The sequence below is a fragment of the Kogia breviceps genome, chromosome 19 (genome assembly GCF_026419965.1).
Source record: "Kogia breviceps isolate mKogBre1 chromosome 19, mKogBre1 haplotype 1, whole genome shotgun sequence".
Lineage (NCBI taxonomy): Eukaryota > Metazoa > Chordata > Mammalia > Artiodactyla > Physeteridae > Kogia > Kogia breviceps.
The window spans coordinates 36,901,980-36,919,276 of NC_081328.1; the positions used below are offsets into that span (position 1 = coordinate 36,901,980).

The 17,297-nt window shown below is 57.9% G+C and overlaps 2 protein-coding genes and 1 pseudogene across 7 annotated transcripts; 2 read left to right on the forward strand and 1 right to left on the reverse strand.

Moving 5' to 3' along the window:
- The first annotated feature begins 118 nt into the window (after positions 1–118).
- Positions 119–10,746, forward strand: CISD3 (CDGSH iron sulfur domain 3). 5 transcript variants are annotated; one of them, XM_067021518.1, is made up of 5 exons: positions 129–474; positions 811–846; positions 1,415–1,534; positions 8,960–9,071; positions 10,686–10,746. In XM_067021518.1, the coding sequence occupies exons 1-4, from the start codon at positions 160–162 to the stop codon at positions 9,029–9,031; spliced, it is 543 nt and encodes a 180-aa protein (XP_066877619.1). In that variant the 5' UTR covers positions 129–159; the 3' UTR covers positions 9,032–9,071; positions 10,686–10,746. The 5 variants fall into 5 exon arrangements, with proteins under 5 accessions (XP_066877617.1, XP_066877620.1, XP_066877619.1 ...); XM_067021517.1 differs by having other exon boundaries at positions 134–474; positions 10,317–10,746; XM_067021516.1 differs by lacking the exons at positions 8,960–9,071; positions 10,686–10,746 and adding an exon at positions 1,881–2,702 and having other exon boundaries at positions 119–474.
- On the reverse strand, positions 3,611–15,204 carry PCGF2 (polycomb group ring finger 2). 2 transcript variants are annotated; one of them, XM_067021515.1, is made up of 11 exons: positions 14,947–15,191; positions 11,982–12,215; positions 9,005–9,155; positions 8,107–8,203; positions 7,747–7,802; positions 7,608–7,658; positions 7,303–7,411; positions 7,076–7,130; positions 6,890–6,985; positions 5,794–5,874; positions 3,611–5,290 (listed from the first exon to the last, which is right to left on the reverse strand). In XM_067021515.1, exons 2-11 carry the CDS (start codon positions 12,162–12,164, stop codon positions 4,913–4,915), a joined length of 1,257 nt encoding a protein of 418 aa, XP_066877616.1. In that variant the 5' UTR covers positions 12,165–12,215; positions 14,947–15,191; the 3' UTR covers positions 3,611–4,912. The 2 variants fall into 2 exon arrangements, with proteins under 2 accessions (XP_066877616.1, XP_058902524.1); XM_059046541.2 differs by lacking the exon at positions 11,982–12,215 and having other exon boundaries at positions 14,947–15,204.
- A 387-nt stretch (positions 15,205–15,591) lies between these two features.
- LOC131746472 (uncharacterized) lies at positions 15,592–16,993 on the forward strand (annotated as a pseudogene).
- The last annotated feature ends 304 nt before the right edge of the window (positions 16,994–17,297 follow it).

A 17,297-nucleotide genomic window follows, 5' to 3' on the forward strand; every position in this document is an offset into this window, starting at 1 on the left:
GAATCCGATTAAAAAAACAAGCTCCCTAGGCGACGGGATGTGTCCGCACCGCGCTTCTAGAAGAACTGCCCCAAGTCTCCGCAAGAGAAAACGGTTCCGGTCAGGGTCCCCGCTCGCAAGTGGGGGGCCCGGGAGGCGCAGGCAAGGAAATGAGCGGCGATGCTCCGCGCGGGTCATTCGCAGACACGCGGGAACCAAAGGGGGCGCCGGAGAGCCCTCCACACCCCGGGGCCCCCTAGGCGGCTGCGGGGTCTGCTCCTCGGCCCGACTTCCGGCGGCTGGGGCTGGTCGGCTTGCGCAGGCCCGCGGCCCGCACCGCGCGAACCCCGCAGCGTCTTCCGGGCCGAGGCGGGGCCGGGCCGGCGGGAGGCGGGGAAGCGAGAAGGTGACCGGGGCGCGAGGCGGAGCCGGCGCGGTGGCGGCAGCGGGGCCGGCATGGGCGGCGCGGGGGCGCTCCTGAGGCCGGCGGCCCTGGTGAGCAGCCACGGCCCCGCCGGCCGGCCCCCCCCCCCCCACCAACTCCCCTCCCGAGCCCTCCCCGCCCGCCCCTCGGCTGAGCGTCCCTCAAGCCCCTACGTCTCCTGGTCCTTTGCAGCCCTCCCTGAGCGCCCGCTGGGTGCCAGCACCTCCCCCAGCAACTCCCGTTCCTCTCTTGGGACCCCTTATTCTTACACTCGTATTTCTCCCACGGGCCTAAGCCCTGTCGTCTCTTCCCTCCCAGATGACTTCCCTCTGGAAGTCTTCCGCTTTCCGTTGACTTTATTTTTCTGTTTCCAAACCACCGTCTTGCAATGCCTGCTTGCCTTGCAGAAGCTGAACCAGAGACGGGACATCACCTCCTGGCTGGTAAGTACTACCCCCCAATACCCCGTTTGCACTTCTCTCTGCCCTAGTCCCCCAGGCCCAGAGACCCCAAAGGTAGAGACCAGAGGAGGGAACCAGAATGGGTCAGCCCTGCTTTGTAGATTTCAGCCTGAGACTGCCTTGTCCATAGCTACCTTCCCGATGGCTCAGGGGAGATAGAGTGACAAGAGGGCACAGGGCAGGGAGCAGGCTTCTGCCCTGAGAACAGCGGTGCCTGATAAACCCAACCCTAGGTGCAGTTAGCCCCACCTAGGCTGGCAGGATCCTGGGCCTCCCCTCCCTTGCACCCAGGTGAGAGCCAGGGTTTGAAAGGAAGGCCTGGACTCCGAAACCTATGTGCTTGCATGGCCTTGAAATCTCTTCTCTGTCTGGAGCTCAGGGGGCTTATGGTGTCCTGGGGGGAGTGTCCTGGCAGGGTGGCATCAGATCAGCCTCCTGCAGAGGAAGCCTGTCACCAGCCAAGGCTCTTGGGAAATTGGACAAGGCCACAGGCAAGAAAGTGCTTCCAGGGCATGAGCTGACCCTCACTGCCTCATCTTCTCTGCCACAGGCCCGATGGTTCCCCCAAACCCCAGCCAAGTCCGTGGTGGCCCTAAAAACACCCATCAAGGTGGAGCTGGTGGCTGGGAAAACCTACAGGTGGTGTGTGTGTGGCCATAGCAAGAAGCAGGTGAGAGACCTGTGTCCTCCTTCCCGTTGATATATGACAGCTGTGGTTGGGGACGCTACATGTTGCCCAGGAACTCCCACCCAAGACGTTCCTCTTTTTCCCACACATACCTGAGGGACAACAAGGGAGACTGCGGGGGAGGGATACTCTCAGGCCAGCGCCACCCACAGCCCTGAGCTCACCGTTCTCTGCATCCCCCCTTCAAGATGCAGCCAGAGAGGCAGAAACTCAGGTGGAGCCAGGGTTCTCTCCTCCTCTTCCGGTGCTCCCTCCTTCTCAGAGGCTCTGGGCTCTGCCCTGAGCGGCTCGCCTGTCTCTCTCTCCCCTCTCTCCTTCTTCCTCCTAGGAAGCTTCTGGGTCCAAGGTTCCCAGGCCTTGGACCCCAACACTGGGAAGACTTTGCACAGCCTCTCTGGCCCTGTGTGCCCCTTCCTGGCATCTGCTCCTGAAAACCCTCCCTCAGTTTCTGTGACTTTCCTGGCTTCCTGCTGTCTTGTCAGCCGGGCTGCCTGCTCCCAACTCCTTCTCTCATCTGCTCCAGGAGCCTTTCATCCAGCAGGAACCTGCCCCATATTCTTAGCCTCCAGGGTCCCTTTCTTTCTTGAGCTGGCTCTGAACTGTGTCCCTCCCAGCGGCATGTGGTGGTTTCAGCGGCCCAGGGCCCCGAGTCCCACTTTGTCACTGATTTGCTGTGGACTTTGAGCAGGTCCTCATGAGGGTGGCGCTGTGCAGCGCACTGGTGAGGCCTAGCACAGGAGAGCCCTCTGTGCCTCTCTGCCTCTTGCCCTCTGGGACAGGTTGCTGATTCTTATCTGCACACTTTTCTCATCCATTCTCCTATCGCACCCTGACTCCAAGGCCAAGAGGCCTTGGGTCCAGCTCTGCCACTAACTAACTAGCTAACCACCTCTCTGGGCCTGTTTCCATTATCCAGGAACACCTTCCAGGATGGAAGGGCATAGATGCTCACACCAGGCAGCCAGTTTGCTGTGGGACGTCCCCTTCGCCCCTTCCCAGTTATTTCCTGGAGCCAAACAAAATTGATACCCCAGTCTTAAAGCCCACCCAGAGAAGTTTTTACCCCCAAAATATGGAGAAGGAAATGAATTTCATAAACCAGTGGAGACTCGGAGCCATTAAAAAACAAACAAACAAACACCTATCAGTGTAAACATTGCTGATACCTAAGGGCCCATTTCGCCTTGAAAATTCTGTTCTTGTGTCCTGGTCCTCTGGGGACCCCAGAAAGGACTCCTGTAAAGACTCATACTTACTGAACACTTTCTACTGGCAAAGTGCATGATAACCATTATGTATTTTATTTTCTTGGGATGACGCTATGCTTTTTACTGTCACATTACAGCTGAGAAAGGTGTGGTAGTGAACCCAGGCGGCATCACTTAGGAGTCTGGGCCCTGACCCGTGTGCTACTCCTCCCAGCCCTGCCCGGCCTCAGCAGGTGGGGTTGGGTCTCTGACTTTCCTTCTTTCCCTCACCAGCCCTTCTGTGATGGCTCCCACTTCTTCAAACGCACTGGCCTATCCCCACTCAAGTTCAAGGCCCAGGAGACCCGCGTGGTGGCGCTCTGTACCTGCAAGGCCACCCGGAAGCCCCCATACTGTGATGGCACCCACAGGAGTGAGCGGGTGCAGAAGGCAGCCGTGGGCTCCCCACTCTGAGGGGGCGGCTGCTGACCGGCCCAAGAAGGGATCACCCCAGGGACCCCCGTACCCGTAGCTGGCTTGTGAAGGACCTGCTCCCGTAACCCAAGGTCTCCAATCTGGGGCAGCTGGAACGGGCCCCTGCCCCAATGCCTGCTGGCAAAGGTGGCATTAAATAGGCGTGCCGGCCCAGAGTGGCGTTCTTGTGGTCACTGGTGTGAGGGACATGACCGGTCCCCCTTCAGGATCTTAACATGCGCTGGGGACACCTGACTGGCCACACAGGGAGGGGGCAGTTCAGGTTCATTCCATATAGGGTCCCCCCAAGGCAGGCTGAGCCCAGAGACAAGAGGAGGAGGCCAGGGCACCCAGCCACCCTTTCCCTGTCCCCTCTATCCCAAAGAACTACAGGCTCTGGAGAGTATGCAGCATTTATTACAAAGCCAGGAGATACAGATGTCCCAGGAGGAGGATACAGCCACAGCACCTCAGACACAGGACGAGGTGCGAACACAGAAAAACCCATTGGGGAACACCTGACCCCAAACACAGAGGCTGTGACAGTCTTGCTTCCTCCCCTCGTCCCGATCTGACCTATGTACATTGGAGGAAAAACTGGGGGGGCAGGGGTCTGTTGGGGTCTGCCCCTCAGGGGGCAGACCACTTGACTTCTTGGGATGGAGCTGAGGTCAGATCTCACAGGTTCTGTCTTCTTGTGCTTTTAGATGCCTGTTGCTCTTTCCTGACTTGGCCTCAGCTGCGGGTGGGGAGGGCACTGGAGGACTGTTTGCCTTTGGCAAAATCTGGGGTCTGTGCTTATCTGAGGTCACCCCCCCCTTCCACCTCTCCACTACAGGCCCCCAGGTGAGACTTCCCCATCCGCCTTGCTAGTGCGGGCTCCTGGGTGGGGGGCGTGGAAGAAGGGGGTGAAGCGGTTCACAATGCTGACACCACAGTGGAAGTTCAAGGGCTGAGAGGCCTTCTGTGGCCTCGATCTTCTTTTCCACAAGATAAATGATGCAAAGGCCACACACACGGGAAAAAAAAAGGCAGAACTATCTATTACACAAAGTTTCTACTGCAAGAGGAGGAGGTAAGGGAGATGCCCTCTCCACTGCCCACTTGCTCCTCAGAACCAGGGGATAGGCTGCATTTGTAAAAGGCACTGTCTTAGCAATTCTCTGGACATTCAACAATGGTGGGGGGGAGAGTACTGGTCAGGGTCAGGGCAGGACAGCAGCCAAGATGGGGAGAGAAGCAGGGTGGACCTCATACACAGCCAGTTCGAGTCGTGCCTAAAGCTTTGGGGGTTGGTGGGAGCCCCTCCAACACCGCATATGCCTTGGGAAACAGAAGGATGGGGCAGGGCTTCACCGAGCCTCAAGTGACCCCACCAATCCACCTCTAGGCACCCCCAAAAAGAGCAGAGCAAATTACACAAGACCGCCTAAAACTGAGCACCCCATCCCCCACGCATACACACACACATCAAGTTTGTTTCCTGTGGCATTTAAATTAATCTGGTTGGTCCATAGAAAATAAGTATGTATATTTGGTTTTTCCTATGTACATATATATATAGATTTATTTATAAAACCCATCCCCGACCCCTAAGGTGGGGGGAGCTGGGCAGAGTAGAAGAGGTGGAAAAGGGGGCCCCGAAAAAGTGGAGGGGTGGAGAAGCATAGCTGGAAAAGGAGGGAGAGGGTCCCTTTCCTCAAGTTAAGGGGGGCACGGGCGCTCCGTTGACAGTCATCTTGCGCCCCCTGCTGGCGGAAGGCGGTGTCTGCAGGCAGTTCGAGGTGCCCCCGTTGGCAGCTGTGGTGGCCCCACTGGCTGCTGCGGGGGGCGTGGGGGAGGTCGGGTGGGGGGCCGAGGGGCCATGGGAGCTGGGAGAGCCATGGGAGGGGGTGGCTGGGCTGGGCAGGGAGGAGGAGGTGGCCGGCAGGGTGGCAGGGCTGGGAGCCTTGTCGCTGACTGACTCACACTCAGATGCCCCGCTGGTATTGGTGCCCTCGGAGGGGGTGGGCGCTGTGGGCAAGGTGAGCCGCTTGCAGGCTGGCTGGACGCGATACTTGAGGGGGAGAGGGCCATTCTGCAGGGAGAGGGGAGGGGAGGGCGTCAGGAGAAAGAGGCTAATGGGGCAGCCACCCACCTTCACCCCACGGCACCCAAACAGGGAGAAGGAAAGGTCCAGGCCTTGGAGAGGAGAAAGACTGAGTAGAGAGGAGGAGACACGCAACGTGGGACTGACCAAGCAAGGCCGGAGACGGGCACACAGAGACCCAGAGAGGAAGAGAGCGCACGTAAGACCAGAGACAGAAAAGGGAGAGAGGGAGGCCAAAGAGCCGAAGACAAAGTTTACTCCTCCACACCCAAACTGGGGCACGTGATCTGCCCAGGGATCCTTTTCTCCGAGTGTGGGAAGGCATCAGTGAGAGAGCGTCTGGAGGCGGACCTGGTGTGTGGCAGGCCACCCTGGACATGTCCAGCTCATGAGACGAGGGATAAACTGTGATTAGAGCAGTGTGGCCCACGTGATGGCCCAGTGTCCCCTTTCGGCCCTGTTTCCTTGCTGGCACCACCCCACCCACTCACCCGCCGCCAGGGGTAGATGTAGGCGATGTCCATGAGGGTATAGTATTCCTTCAGCGGCTCGTCCTCATAGAGAACCTCAACCTGGAGGAGGAAAAGGGAGGACAGCTCAAGCCTCCAGCTGTTTGGCAAAGAGGCTCCAAGCAGGTGGTCCCTCATTGCTCTGGGGTTTCATGATGGATTCGACTTCCTTATCAGAGTTGTTCCAACATAACTCCTGACCAGCAGGTGGGAAGGGATCCAAAGAAGATACCCACATCATCAACAGCCCCAGCCCCAGCAATCCACACGGCGGTCTGGGTCCCCTTCTATCTCTGGCATGTTCTCCAGAGGAGCTAACAGGCAAAGAAAAGGCCCAGGTGAGAAGAAACTTGTAGAGCAATGACTCTCACCCAGGCTGCACAGTGGAATCACACCAATGCTTGGATCTCACTCCCAGAGATCGTTTTAACTGGTATGACATGAATCGAGTTTTAATCTCGATAGGCAACCCCTCACGTAATTCTGACATGCGGCAAAGTTTGGGATCCACTGTCCTAGAGCCTCAATAGTCCATGGACCAGCAGCACCGGAAGCACCTAGGAACTTGCCAGAAATGCAAAATCTGCTCAATCAGAATCTGCATTTTGGGACTTCCCTGGCGATCCAGTGGGATCCAGCACAGCCGCCCCCCCCAAAAAAGAGAACCTGCATCTGCATTTTAACAAGATCTCTAGGGGATCATATATACATATTCAAATGTGAGAAGCAATGTCCTAAAGCTTCTTGGCCATTTCAGACTAGCATTCCCACAGCCAGCCGGCCCCAGGTAAGGCCCTGCATTTTTACACACACACACACACACCTCTGCCATAGTTCTAAACGTGCAAGCATGTACACACACACCATCTTGGTCTCCTGCACCTCTGCACACTGGCTTCAGCAGACGCAGACTGCCCCACCCCAATCTAGTTTTCAGTTACCCTTCCACACGGGCTCAATTACACAACCGTGCAGGCCCTTGGTGACACCCAGGCAGCCCTGAACAATGACTGAGATGCACAGATTGTCAGATACATCCACACACGGACACGTTTTTCAAAAGGGCCCAGGGACTCACCTTGTACTTGCTGGGCACATCCATCTTGTTGCGGAGAAACTTGGCGAGATGCATGACAGTCATGGCTGCTGGGCATCGCAGGAAGCGCACCCCTGTCTGGTGGGGGAGAGGCACCCAAGGGCTGGGGTCCACCCCGGCACTCTCTCCCAGCCCACACCCCGCTCCTGGGCAGGCCCTGGCACTCACTTTCTCCTTGTCACCATCCCCATTTTCCAGGGGGCCCTTCTTCTCTTCCCGGTCCCTGCAGAAGGAGAAGGAATGAAGCGAGGGAGACCCTGGAGCAGGCAGGATCTAACTGCACACGTCCGGAAGGCCCTCCCGGAAGCACCCTTTCCTCCCAGGGGAATGGGGACGGCATGGGAGAAGGGACCCAGCCTAGGACCCCAAAAGGACCAGGCATGGGCCAGACTTGCCTGACGCCTTCGTAGAACTCGATGGAGAGGCTGACAATCTCGTCGTCGCTCAGAGCACCCTTCTCCTGCTCCAGAACCTCACCACGGTCCTCGTTGGAGCCGTTGGGAACTGCAGGAGAGAGCTCTGAGGCGTTGGCCTAGGAGGGGGGACAGGAGCCCCACCAAGGACCCAGGGATCTCAGAGCTCAGTGCGGCGAGCCCAGCCACCCCTGGGCTGGGGAGGCCGTGTGTGGTGCCCACCGGCCCTCCATGCATCTGGCCCTTATACCTGGGGCAGCGCCACGCGCACACACACGTGAACACACCTTCTGTCAGGGGGTAGGCTGCATAGAAATCCCGCCTCCGTTTCATCTCATCTAGAAGAGAGGAAGCAGGCTGAGGCGGGGAGCAGCGGGCTGGGCAGTTGGGGGGGGGGGGTGGCAGGACGACGAAGGGTGTAGGTACCTTTAAAAAGCCCGGGGACCAATTTGTAGACGATGTCTTGAAGGGTTTTGTCAGATCTGGAAAGAAGCACACAGGGGCCTATTGGCAACCACGTCAGCCCGACTCTCCAGCCTGGGGCCCCCTCTTCCCACCTCCCTTCCTGAGACCCAGGGCCCAGGCATGGGGGTCCCTAGAGGCCTTGTCTCTACCTCTCTAGAATTTCTCAGCTGGATACACCCCTGAGGGAAGGAAGGGGATTCGGCCCATGCCTGGTGCTTCTCCTCCACCTGCCACCCTGGCTTCAGGAAGCAAGGAGGGCTGGGGGACAGAGGGCAGCTGCCCCAGAGGATTCGCAGGGACAGGAGGAAGTGCTGGGCCCACCTGATGCTCAGCAGCGGCCGGGTTTTGTGGACCTGTACATCGCACATGGGGCAGTACTTGTTGGTCTCCAGGTAGCGCACAATGCATGTTTTGCAGACTTGGGGGGTGGGGTGTGGAGAGAGGAGGAAGAGTCAGAGTCCCCTTCATCACCCAGGACCAACCCCCATGCCCCCTGCTCGGGTTCAGGTATCCCCTCTTCTCCACCTTGTTCCCACAGCTCAGGCCTGTTCAAAGACCTAACACAGTCCTGTCTTGCACAGATGGCAACTGCCCCTTATCAGGGCTGTGTGTGTGTGTGTGTGTGTGTGTGTGTGTAGCGTGTGTGTGTGTGTGTGTGTAGCCTAGCCAGTGTCATCAGGGCAGGGTGTGTGTGTGTGTGTGTGTGTGTGTGTGTGTGTGTGTAGCCTAGCCAGTGTCATCAGGGCAGTGTGTGTGTGTGTGTGTGTGTGTGTGTGTGTGTGTGTGTGTGTGTGTAGCCTAGCCAGTGTCATCAGGGCAGAGTGTGTGTGTGTGTGTGTGTGTGTGTGTGTGTGTGTAGCCTAGCCAGTGTCATGTACCATGCAGAAGGTGAGCCCCAAGTCCCAAGCCCCCCAAACGGAGTACAAAACAATAGCCAACCTATTGGACACCTCCCAGGGTCCTTGACCCCCAGCCACAAGCCCATGGTGCACACAAGGGCACCTGCATCTTCAGGGAGTGCAATTTCAGCCACAGAGATTCAAGGAGAGAACTGAGATTTCAGGTAAAAGTTCCCCATATGAACTTCTGAGCTGAACCCTCCAGTATCCCCTCCAAGGCAGCCTCTCAGGGACCTGGGACCCTCACCAGACACATGGACATGTTTGCTCTTCAGGGCAGAGGCCACGCACCCGAGGAGCAGCCCCTCAACTCAACTCACAGGAATGCAAGCACTCCACGATGGTAGTGGCATCGATGAAGTACCCCCCGCAGAGGGCACACATGAGGTGAGGGTTCAGCTCGGTGATTTTAATCCGTGTGGTCCGATGCATGATGCCGGGGTGGGGGGCAGGGGACTGGGGAGCGTCACCCTGGGAAATAAACATGGAATCAGGAACCCACAGAGCCAAGAGCCCCTCCCACGCTCTACTCCACCTGCCCCACAAGCGACACCGCTCCTGGGCCCAAGGCCCTTCCTTTCCCTTTAAGGCCGGACAGGGTGCACATGTGGGGATGGTTCTTTCTGAGAGTTCACTGGGTGCCAGGGGCTCTGGAGATTTCATGACCTTGAGCAACAAGGTCAGGTTCTATCTCAGGACAGCAGAAAGACTGAGGTTAGACCACACGAAGTACTACTCAACTCTCCAAAGAATGTGGGGAGGCAGGAAAATGGAAGAGAATGGAGTTTTAAAAAATCTCCCTGACCCCAATCCAAATTCACTCAAGTGAACTCACTAGGAACTATGAGGAAACTTAGACTCCTGACTGGGTCTCTCTACTCCATCCTACCCTCCTTCCGTCCCATCACTCCTTCTCCAGGAAGCGTTCCCTGGAAACACTGGGAGCATATCCGCCCTAAGGCTGAAGGGGGCACCCCATAGCTTGTCCTTGCACTGCTGCATCCAGCCCCAGCCCTGGAGCAGCTCCCTGGAAATGCACCATATGCTGACCACGCAGGTTCTAGGCCTGGTGCTCAAGCAGGAAATACTGAGGATGGTCCTTATGTGCCCAAAGTTGGGAACACACAGCTCCAGCCCGCCCCCTGGCCCAGCCCTGGACTCTGCAGGTTAACTGCAAAGTCTGGGCAAAAAGACTGCTATTGCCCCTTCCACAGGAAGGCCACCACGTGCCCCAACAAAGAGCCTGCTGCACGTTGCCCCTCCCAGGCACACGCAGGAATCTCCCCACATGGGCACTGCTACCCACCCACCGTATCCTGTCTGCAACCTGGCCACAAGCTGCCCAGTGACAGACCACAGGCTCTCAGAGGTGCCTGCCAAAGCTATGCAGAAAGTTCTCCCCACAGCCCACCGAGTGCCCAGCCAGGCCCTGGCAGGGTCCAGGGAGGAAAGGCAAAGCCCAGTTCTGGACTGGCTGATGTGCTTACTTCTTGGTATAGAAATCCAACCTGCACCCAGAAGTGATGGCACCTCCCTCCTCTTTCCCAGAGTAGAAGCCCAAGGGGCAGGGCTGGGGAGGGCGGCCACATCCCGACAGCTCTTTTACAACATACATCCTTCTCTCCTTTCCAGAAAGATTCCTAAAGCCAACACATTGGGTTTTCTAGGACCCAAAATTCACAGCTGGGAATCAGCAGTTTCTATAGAGACCCCAGAATGAGTTTGGCCAGGAACCAAACAGTCAACAGAGGCTGGCCAGAGACCGAAAGAGATGGAGGGACACAAAGGCCACATGTGAGAGAGACACCAAGTTGCAGGGCAGACAGAGAGGAACAAGCAAGCCCAGAGCCAGTGGAGACGCAGAGGCCAAGACCTGCAGACACGGCCCAAGGAAGGAAAGGGGTTCCCGCCTCCCCTCGGCCAGCTCTCCCTGCATGGGTCCTCTCTTCATAATTATGTAGAAGCCTTGCTGGCTACTACACTGTTTGGTCGTTCCCATAGTAACCCCTGGCAAGATGCCCAAATATTATTACAACCATCCAGAGGAGGGAACAAACTCCAAGTGGCTGACTCGCTGAGCGTGTTTAATATCCATCAAATGCGTACATGCTGCTGGACCTCCAAAGGTACTTCATGTGACTACTTGCCCCATGTGTGTGTCTTGTCCAAATGAATCTCAGTGTGTGTGTGCACAGCCAGAAACAAAATATTTTGGGGTCTGATAATGTATGAGGGTCCTGGTTGCTACTGGCAAATCTCATGCCTTCTCTTCTCTGTCTCTCACACACACTTACACACACACACACACACACACACACACACACACACACACACACGTGGGCGCTTCACACTGCCTTAGCCACCTCATTCACATACTCACTGTGTTTTCAAAACAGACACTGCTTTTAAGAACTCCCATGCAGTTCCTTCCAGGCCAACTGTGGCCTCAACATGCAAGAGCTCCTAAGCAAATGGCTGTGACCCTCACCCTCTCCCTTCTGCAAGACTACCCCTCAAGCTCTGTTCTGGATGCACGGGTGAAGGCACGGGTGGTGCTTACTGGATGAAATGTTCCTCCTTCTCCCTTTAAGAAATGAGCCCCCTTGCCACCCTCCCTGCTTCCCCCAACCCCATCCCCAGGGGCCTCAGACCTCTGGGGCTGGGGGGTAGGGAGAAGCACGGATTGGTTCCTCACCTGATTGCCATGGTTACCTGCAGGGCCCTGCCAGCAGGTACCAAGAACAACTGTAAACAGGAGCTCTGTTCCCTCACCCACTCACCATCTCTCTCCCCCCATGAGGCCCCAGGGCCCCACACCTCATACCCAGCTCCTCCCCAGCTGCAACTGGCTGGACCTCCAGCTCCCATCACCTTAGGGAAGAGCCTGAGGGTGAAGGAGAGGGAGAGACAAGTGCCAAGAAGCAGATAAAGGGAGACCGAGGGCCATTTGGAAGTGGCCCTGTGGAGCTCTGGAGGCTTTCACAGGTCAGTACTGACCACATCCCCACAGTGGACCTGAGCACTGTCTCCCACCCACAATACCTCCCCCAACCGGGGGCCAAGTCCTTCAATACCTTCTGTCCCCAAACCACTGTCTTTGCAAGGGCATCATGGTGGAACAGCCCTTGCTCCTGGCCCCTGGTGCCCCGGGTTTCAGCTATAGTGGCAGGAAAGGAGCTTGATCAGCACCCAGCACCCACCCCAACTCCTCCTTGCCATCCAAGACTGGCATGTGTCTTTCCCCATCCTCAAAGCCCCCTACTTATAGAGATCACCCCCCCATCCCTCCATTCTTACCAGTCTTTTTCTGGAAGCTCCCCCGTAATTTAGACTTCTCTCAGCGTCAGTTTTTTTCTTTTTTCCCTGCAGAAACAGCCACTCTCTGATAACCCACAGGTTCCCTTCTGCTCCTTCAGATGCCCAGCTACAGAATTCTTTGCTCTGCTTTCCCTCCACATGAAATTCACCCAACTCCCTCATTAGAAAATCTCCAAGTCTTGGGAAGAGTCACTGAAGGTCACATCCAGCCATCTAGAATTGCAGAGGTGGAAGGGATCTTATTAGAAAGCATCTTGTCCAGCCCTTTCATTTTACAGATGAAGAAACTCAGAAGGAAGTGACTTGTCTCAGGTCATGCAGTCACTCAGTGGCAGTTCTAGGACTAGACGCAGCCTGACTCCCGTTCCAGTGCTCTTTCCACACTGGCACCCAGGCCAGGCTTCCTACTCATCTAAGGAACCAATAAGCCTGGCCCGACTCCATCCAGGCAGGTGGAAGGTAGAAGGACTCGAGGTTCCACAGGAGACCATTCAGTGAGCCACCTGGGCCAAAACATAACCAACAGCACACATTCTCGCCTTGAAGTAGCAAGAGGGGGCAGAGGCGAATGGCCTCACCCAACTTTCCTGATACAGATATGGAAGCAGGCTCTGTGGAAGCTCAGTGAGCCAGACTGTATTGGGTCCTAGGAGTTCGGGTTCAGCTACGCAAGCCTGTATATTTGTGTGTGTGTAGGGAGAGTAGGGGGTGGAGGTCTGTCTGGGGACACTGTCAAACTCTCAATGTTCCCTGATCCTTGACCTTGGGTGGAGGAGGATCTGCGCCTCCCACCAGCAGCATCAAAAAAGTCCTCTAGTCTCCTGAAGACAGGCTCACTCTACCCGCCCCTCCCTTTCCCACCCCTCAGCTTCCTAAGATCAAACAAAGACAAAAATCCAAAATATACACAGATACACACTGCCAGATACACACACACACACATATGCACACACAGCCAGACACACCCCCTCCATTTCTCTCTCACATTCACAACACACAAGGCCAGACACTTGGCCAGACACACACACAGACACACCCCATCACACATAAGAGCCAGACCAGAGCGAGGCCCACGCTTGCCAGATGTACAAGCTGCCCCCACCCACCCCAGGAGCACAGTCTGACATCCCCGCCTGAAACCAGAGCTGCAAACACACACCACCCTTCTGTGAATCCCTGGTCTACTGAGGGTAAATTATAACATAAGTCTTCCAGCAACAAAGGCAGTGCAGCTCCCAGCCTCGCTCTGGGGGCCAGAGGCTGGAGGAGTGGGGTGGGCATCCAACCTGCACGAAGATGTTACCTCTTCCTGTTCAGGCTCTCTCCATTCCCATGGCAACAGCTCCATCAACCAAGATCTCCCAGGGAAGACCAGAAGCAGGAGAGAGCACCCCCACAAAGACTTCAACTTGAACCCCACCCAGCTACACTCTGGATCCCAAGTCCCAAGTCTCACCTCAGGCCTGTTTCCTGCCTCATTCCAAAGACAGCTCTAAGACCTCAACCGCCAACTCCAAACCAGGAAACCCCGGGGAAAACCTCCCCACCGAAAAGCTATAACAGAGCTGCCTTTATGCTCCTTCTCCAAGTACTAGCACCTTGGAACAGAGTGCAGAGGGGGAGGAAGAGAAATTATAGAGTTTCAGGAACAGATGCAAACTGCAAGAGGCCCAGAGAAGGAGGCTTAAGAACGGAGTGGGAGACAAACAGGAGACCACCCCCCCGCCCCCAGCGACAGGGAGCCCTGGAGACTGAGGCAGCGCGGCGGGGGGTAGCGGGGGGCTCTCTGAGAGACAAAGACCAGGGGGAAGCGCGGGGCAACGCTTCCACAATATTTACAGGCAAATTCACCATCCCCAGGCCTCCTCCTTCCCCACCTCAAGCCATCCGGAGCAATTCTGGGTAGACGGGGGCAGTGGGGGAGGGAGAGAGGCATGCCTGGGCCCCCGTGGAGACAGGAGGGGCAGGGGTGTCTGCTCGCCGAGGGGTCCCATCCCCTCAGAAAGAGAAGCAGGAGGACCTAGGAAAGGAGGGGGCAGCCGGGCTCCCCAGTGGAAGACCGGCCAGTCCGCCAGCCCCCTCCTGCATCTGCGGGCGATAGGAAATATCGCGATAAATCTTCCCCATCTCCATTCTACTCCCTCCACCCCGGCATCCCCAGGAACCTGGGTCAGAAGATCAGAGACCCCAGTTACCGGGTGGCCGCTCCTACCTTCCCTAGAGCCAAACTTTCGGCGGGGCCCAAGGAGGGGTGTTCCGGGGAAAGAGGCTCCGCCGAGGTGGCTCGGGGAGGGGGCGGGGCGCCCAGTCCCGGGATGGCGGGGGGAAAGGGACCGACTGGGGGAGGTGCCCGAGAGGACCGGTCCCGGCAGGGAAGAGCGCCCTCCCCCGGCCCCGCAGCAATCGAGAAGCTCGTCCCCTTCCTCCCAGCCTCAAGTCCTCGCGCGTCCACGACGCCCCAGTGTCCAACGAAGAAGCCGAGAGCGACCCCTCCCCAAACCGAAAGGAGTAGTGGGAGAGGTCCAGGAGCTGCTCAGGCTCGTGGAGAGGGTTAGGGGGGCAGAGATCCGCCCCAGCGCGGAGCCCCAAAGCCCTTGTGGCTGCCTCGGACCCTCCCCCTCGCTACCTCGGGAGCAGGGTCTAGGGGGGCTGCGGCACAAAGAGGTGGTGGTCGAGGGAGACGCCAAATCGTTAAAAGGGTAATGCACTTCGGCCATCTTGGAAGGGAGGAAAAGGAAAAGGAGAGAGAAAAAAGGGAGAAAGAAAGGCGGACGGGGCGAGCTAGGACAGGGGCCGGCGGGGATGGGGCGGAGGCGCGAGGAGGCCCGGCTCAGAGCCTACCCCCACAGGGGTTTGTAAAGAAGTAGGTACCGGCTCCCAGCCCCAGTCCCCAGATGGTTACGGGGTAAGAGAAGGAGGGAGAGGGGAGTCCTCGTCCGCTTACCTGGGTTCGGGGTCCGGTGGGTCTCGGGGAGGGGGGGATGGGAGGGAGGGAGGGAAGGGAGGGGAGGGGGACCGCAGCCGTGTCGCTCGCTCGGGCGGCGAGAGGGGAGAAAGCTACGGTAAGAAAGGAGTTTGTGAAAGCGGTTTGGGGTGGGAGGGAGAGAGGGGAGGGGAGGGGACGGAGGGGGGAGGGGAGGGACCGAAGCTCGGAGGCGGGGGGAGACAAAATGGCTTTTTTCCTCCAGACAAGAGTAGGTCCCGCCCACCACTCACCCACGTGACCTCATTCCTTCAGGGTGTTTGCGGAGAGGGGAAGAGGAGGAGGGGGAGAGGCTAACAAGGCCCCCAACCGGGTGCCGGGCCCCCCAAAACTAGACCACGACCTCACCCTTCCTCAACTAACCACTGCCCCCAAAATATGTGTGCGCCCCCCCTACCCCCTGACCCTGCGATCCTCGCCCCTAGCTGGAGCGCCTGGAAAATGGTGAGGTGAGGACTGGGCTGAAATGTGGCTCGCTCTGCAGCCCTCCACCCCTCGGGCTAGACCAAAGGGCAATGTGCTCAGGCGGGGGACGCGACGCTTCTGGCCACGAGTCCGGGTTATTTTCATTCACTTAAGTGACACTCCCTTGAAATTAATAACTGCATGGGTGAGAGCGAGCGTCTCCTCCCCACTCCCCTTGCCCTCTCCGCGGCCCGATCGGCGGCTCTGAAACGCTGCGCCCGAGACCCGGCCCGGGCGCTTCGGAGGAGCAAACCGCCGGGAAGACGGAGGCAGAGGCCTGGAGGGAGGTCTCGCGTCGAGGGCTCGGTTTGCTGTGGTGGAGGCGGGCGCCTCCGGTGTGCTTTGGTCAAGATCGGAACGCAACCTGGGCCGGGAGGCAAGCTGAAGACGTCAGCTCAGGCTCCGGGCCCGGGACACAGTAACCCGGCCTAACGCGAGAGGCCAGAATGCACTCGAAAACAAGGCGCCGGGGCTCGGAAGTGGGCCCGCGCTTTTTTCCTGCCGGGCACTTATTCCCGCATTTTTCGCCCGCGCGCCGTTTGCGCCCCGACCTCTGCAAGGTTGGTGCGCCTCGCTCCACCAGGCGGCGGGAGGAATCCGGCGAGCGCAAAGGCGGCTGGTGCCCGCCTACTCCTATCGTTGCTCCGGGTTCCGGTACCCAGTGGCTCCCGCCGGGAGGAGAAAACTAGGAGGGAGCTTGGAAAAGCTTGGAGCAGCAGCTGAGGCCGGCGCCGGGGAAGCCAATCGATACTACGTGATGGAGACTACCGTGGGCCCGCCTCATTAGATTAGGACGGTCGATTCGCGTATTCGTTATTCAGGATTTATTAGGGATGATCATTATGTCAGTCGCTCCAAAGAGCTCAATTAGCCGGCCAGAAGCGCCATTAAGCGCACTGGCGGTGGGTGGCTCAAGTTAGGAAATTAGGAAACGAATCTTCAGCAAGCATCCGACCGCCTTCCTCTTCCTCCTTCCCTCCTCTTCCGCAGCCCAGGCAGACCCGAAGCTGAGGCCCCCGGGTTGAATGCTTTCACCCTTTGGCTGGCGACCAGAAGACCTGCGGACACTGGCCGCCAAGTGACCCCAGCTTCAGTCTTTGGCGCACACCCACCGAGTGGGGGCGGGGAGGAAAAGGAAGGGCTGGAGGGATTTCCGCCCAGAGGGGGTGGTCTGAGAACCCGCGGGAGCAGGGCCGGGGAGGATTCGGTCACCTGCTGTCCTTTCCTGCCTTGTGCGGGGAGACCGGGAGTTCGCCGCCCTTCACGGAAAGGGGGCTCTTGACGTGGACACGCCCACTGTCCCTAGGGCAAGTGTGTTGCCGGCATCCTGGACTCTGCCCGGGAAGGCTAGCGCATCCTCTACGGTCCCCCTGTCACCCTGCGGGGAGGGGAGTGCAGCAAGGACTCCTGGTTTGCCACTCCTTTCGGGCTAGAAGATCCCGGGCAAGAGAAACCTGTAGGGGTTTCGCGAAGGTCTCGGTCTCACCCATGATCCACAGGGGGCACCCAGCGGCTGTCTTGGATGAAGGTGGGAGGATATCAGCTACTGGGAAGAAGGCTGACGTCCCTCTGAGTCCCCACTGCGGCCCTTTAATCCTGGAGTGCTGCCCAGGGGACGACCGTGCTCACTGGGAATCCGTTCATTTGTTCCTCAGACAGTTATTGAGCGCCAATCACGAGCAAAACCACAAGACAGAAGACCCCACTACCCACTCAAGCTTCATTTAAATCACTTCCATCACTTTCCAGTCCCCATATCCCTGGCCTTTCTGGCTTTATCAGGAGAACGTCTGACCAAACCTTTCTCACTTCTGAAGTTCCCAGGTTTCCCGACAAAGCAGTACCTG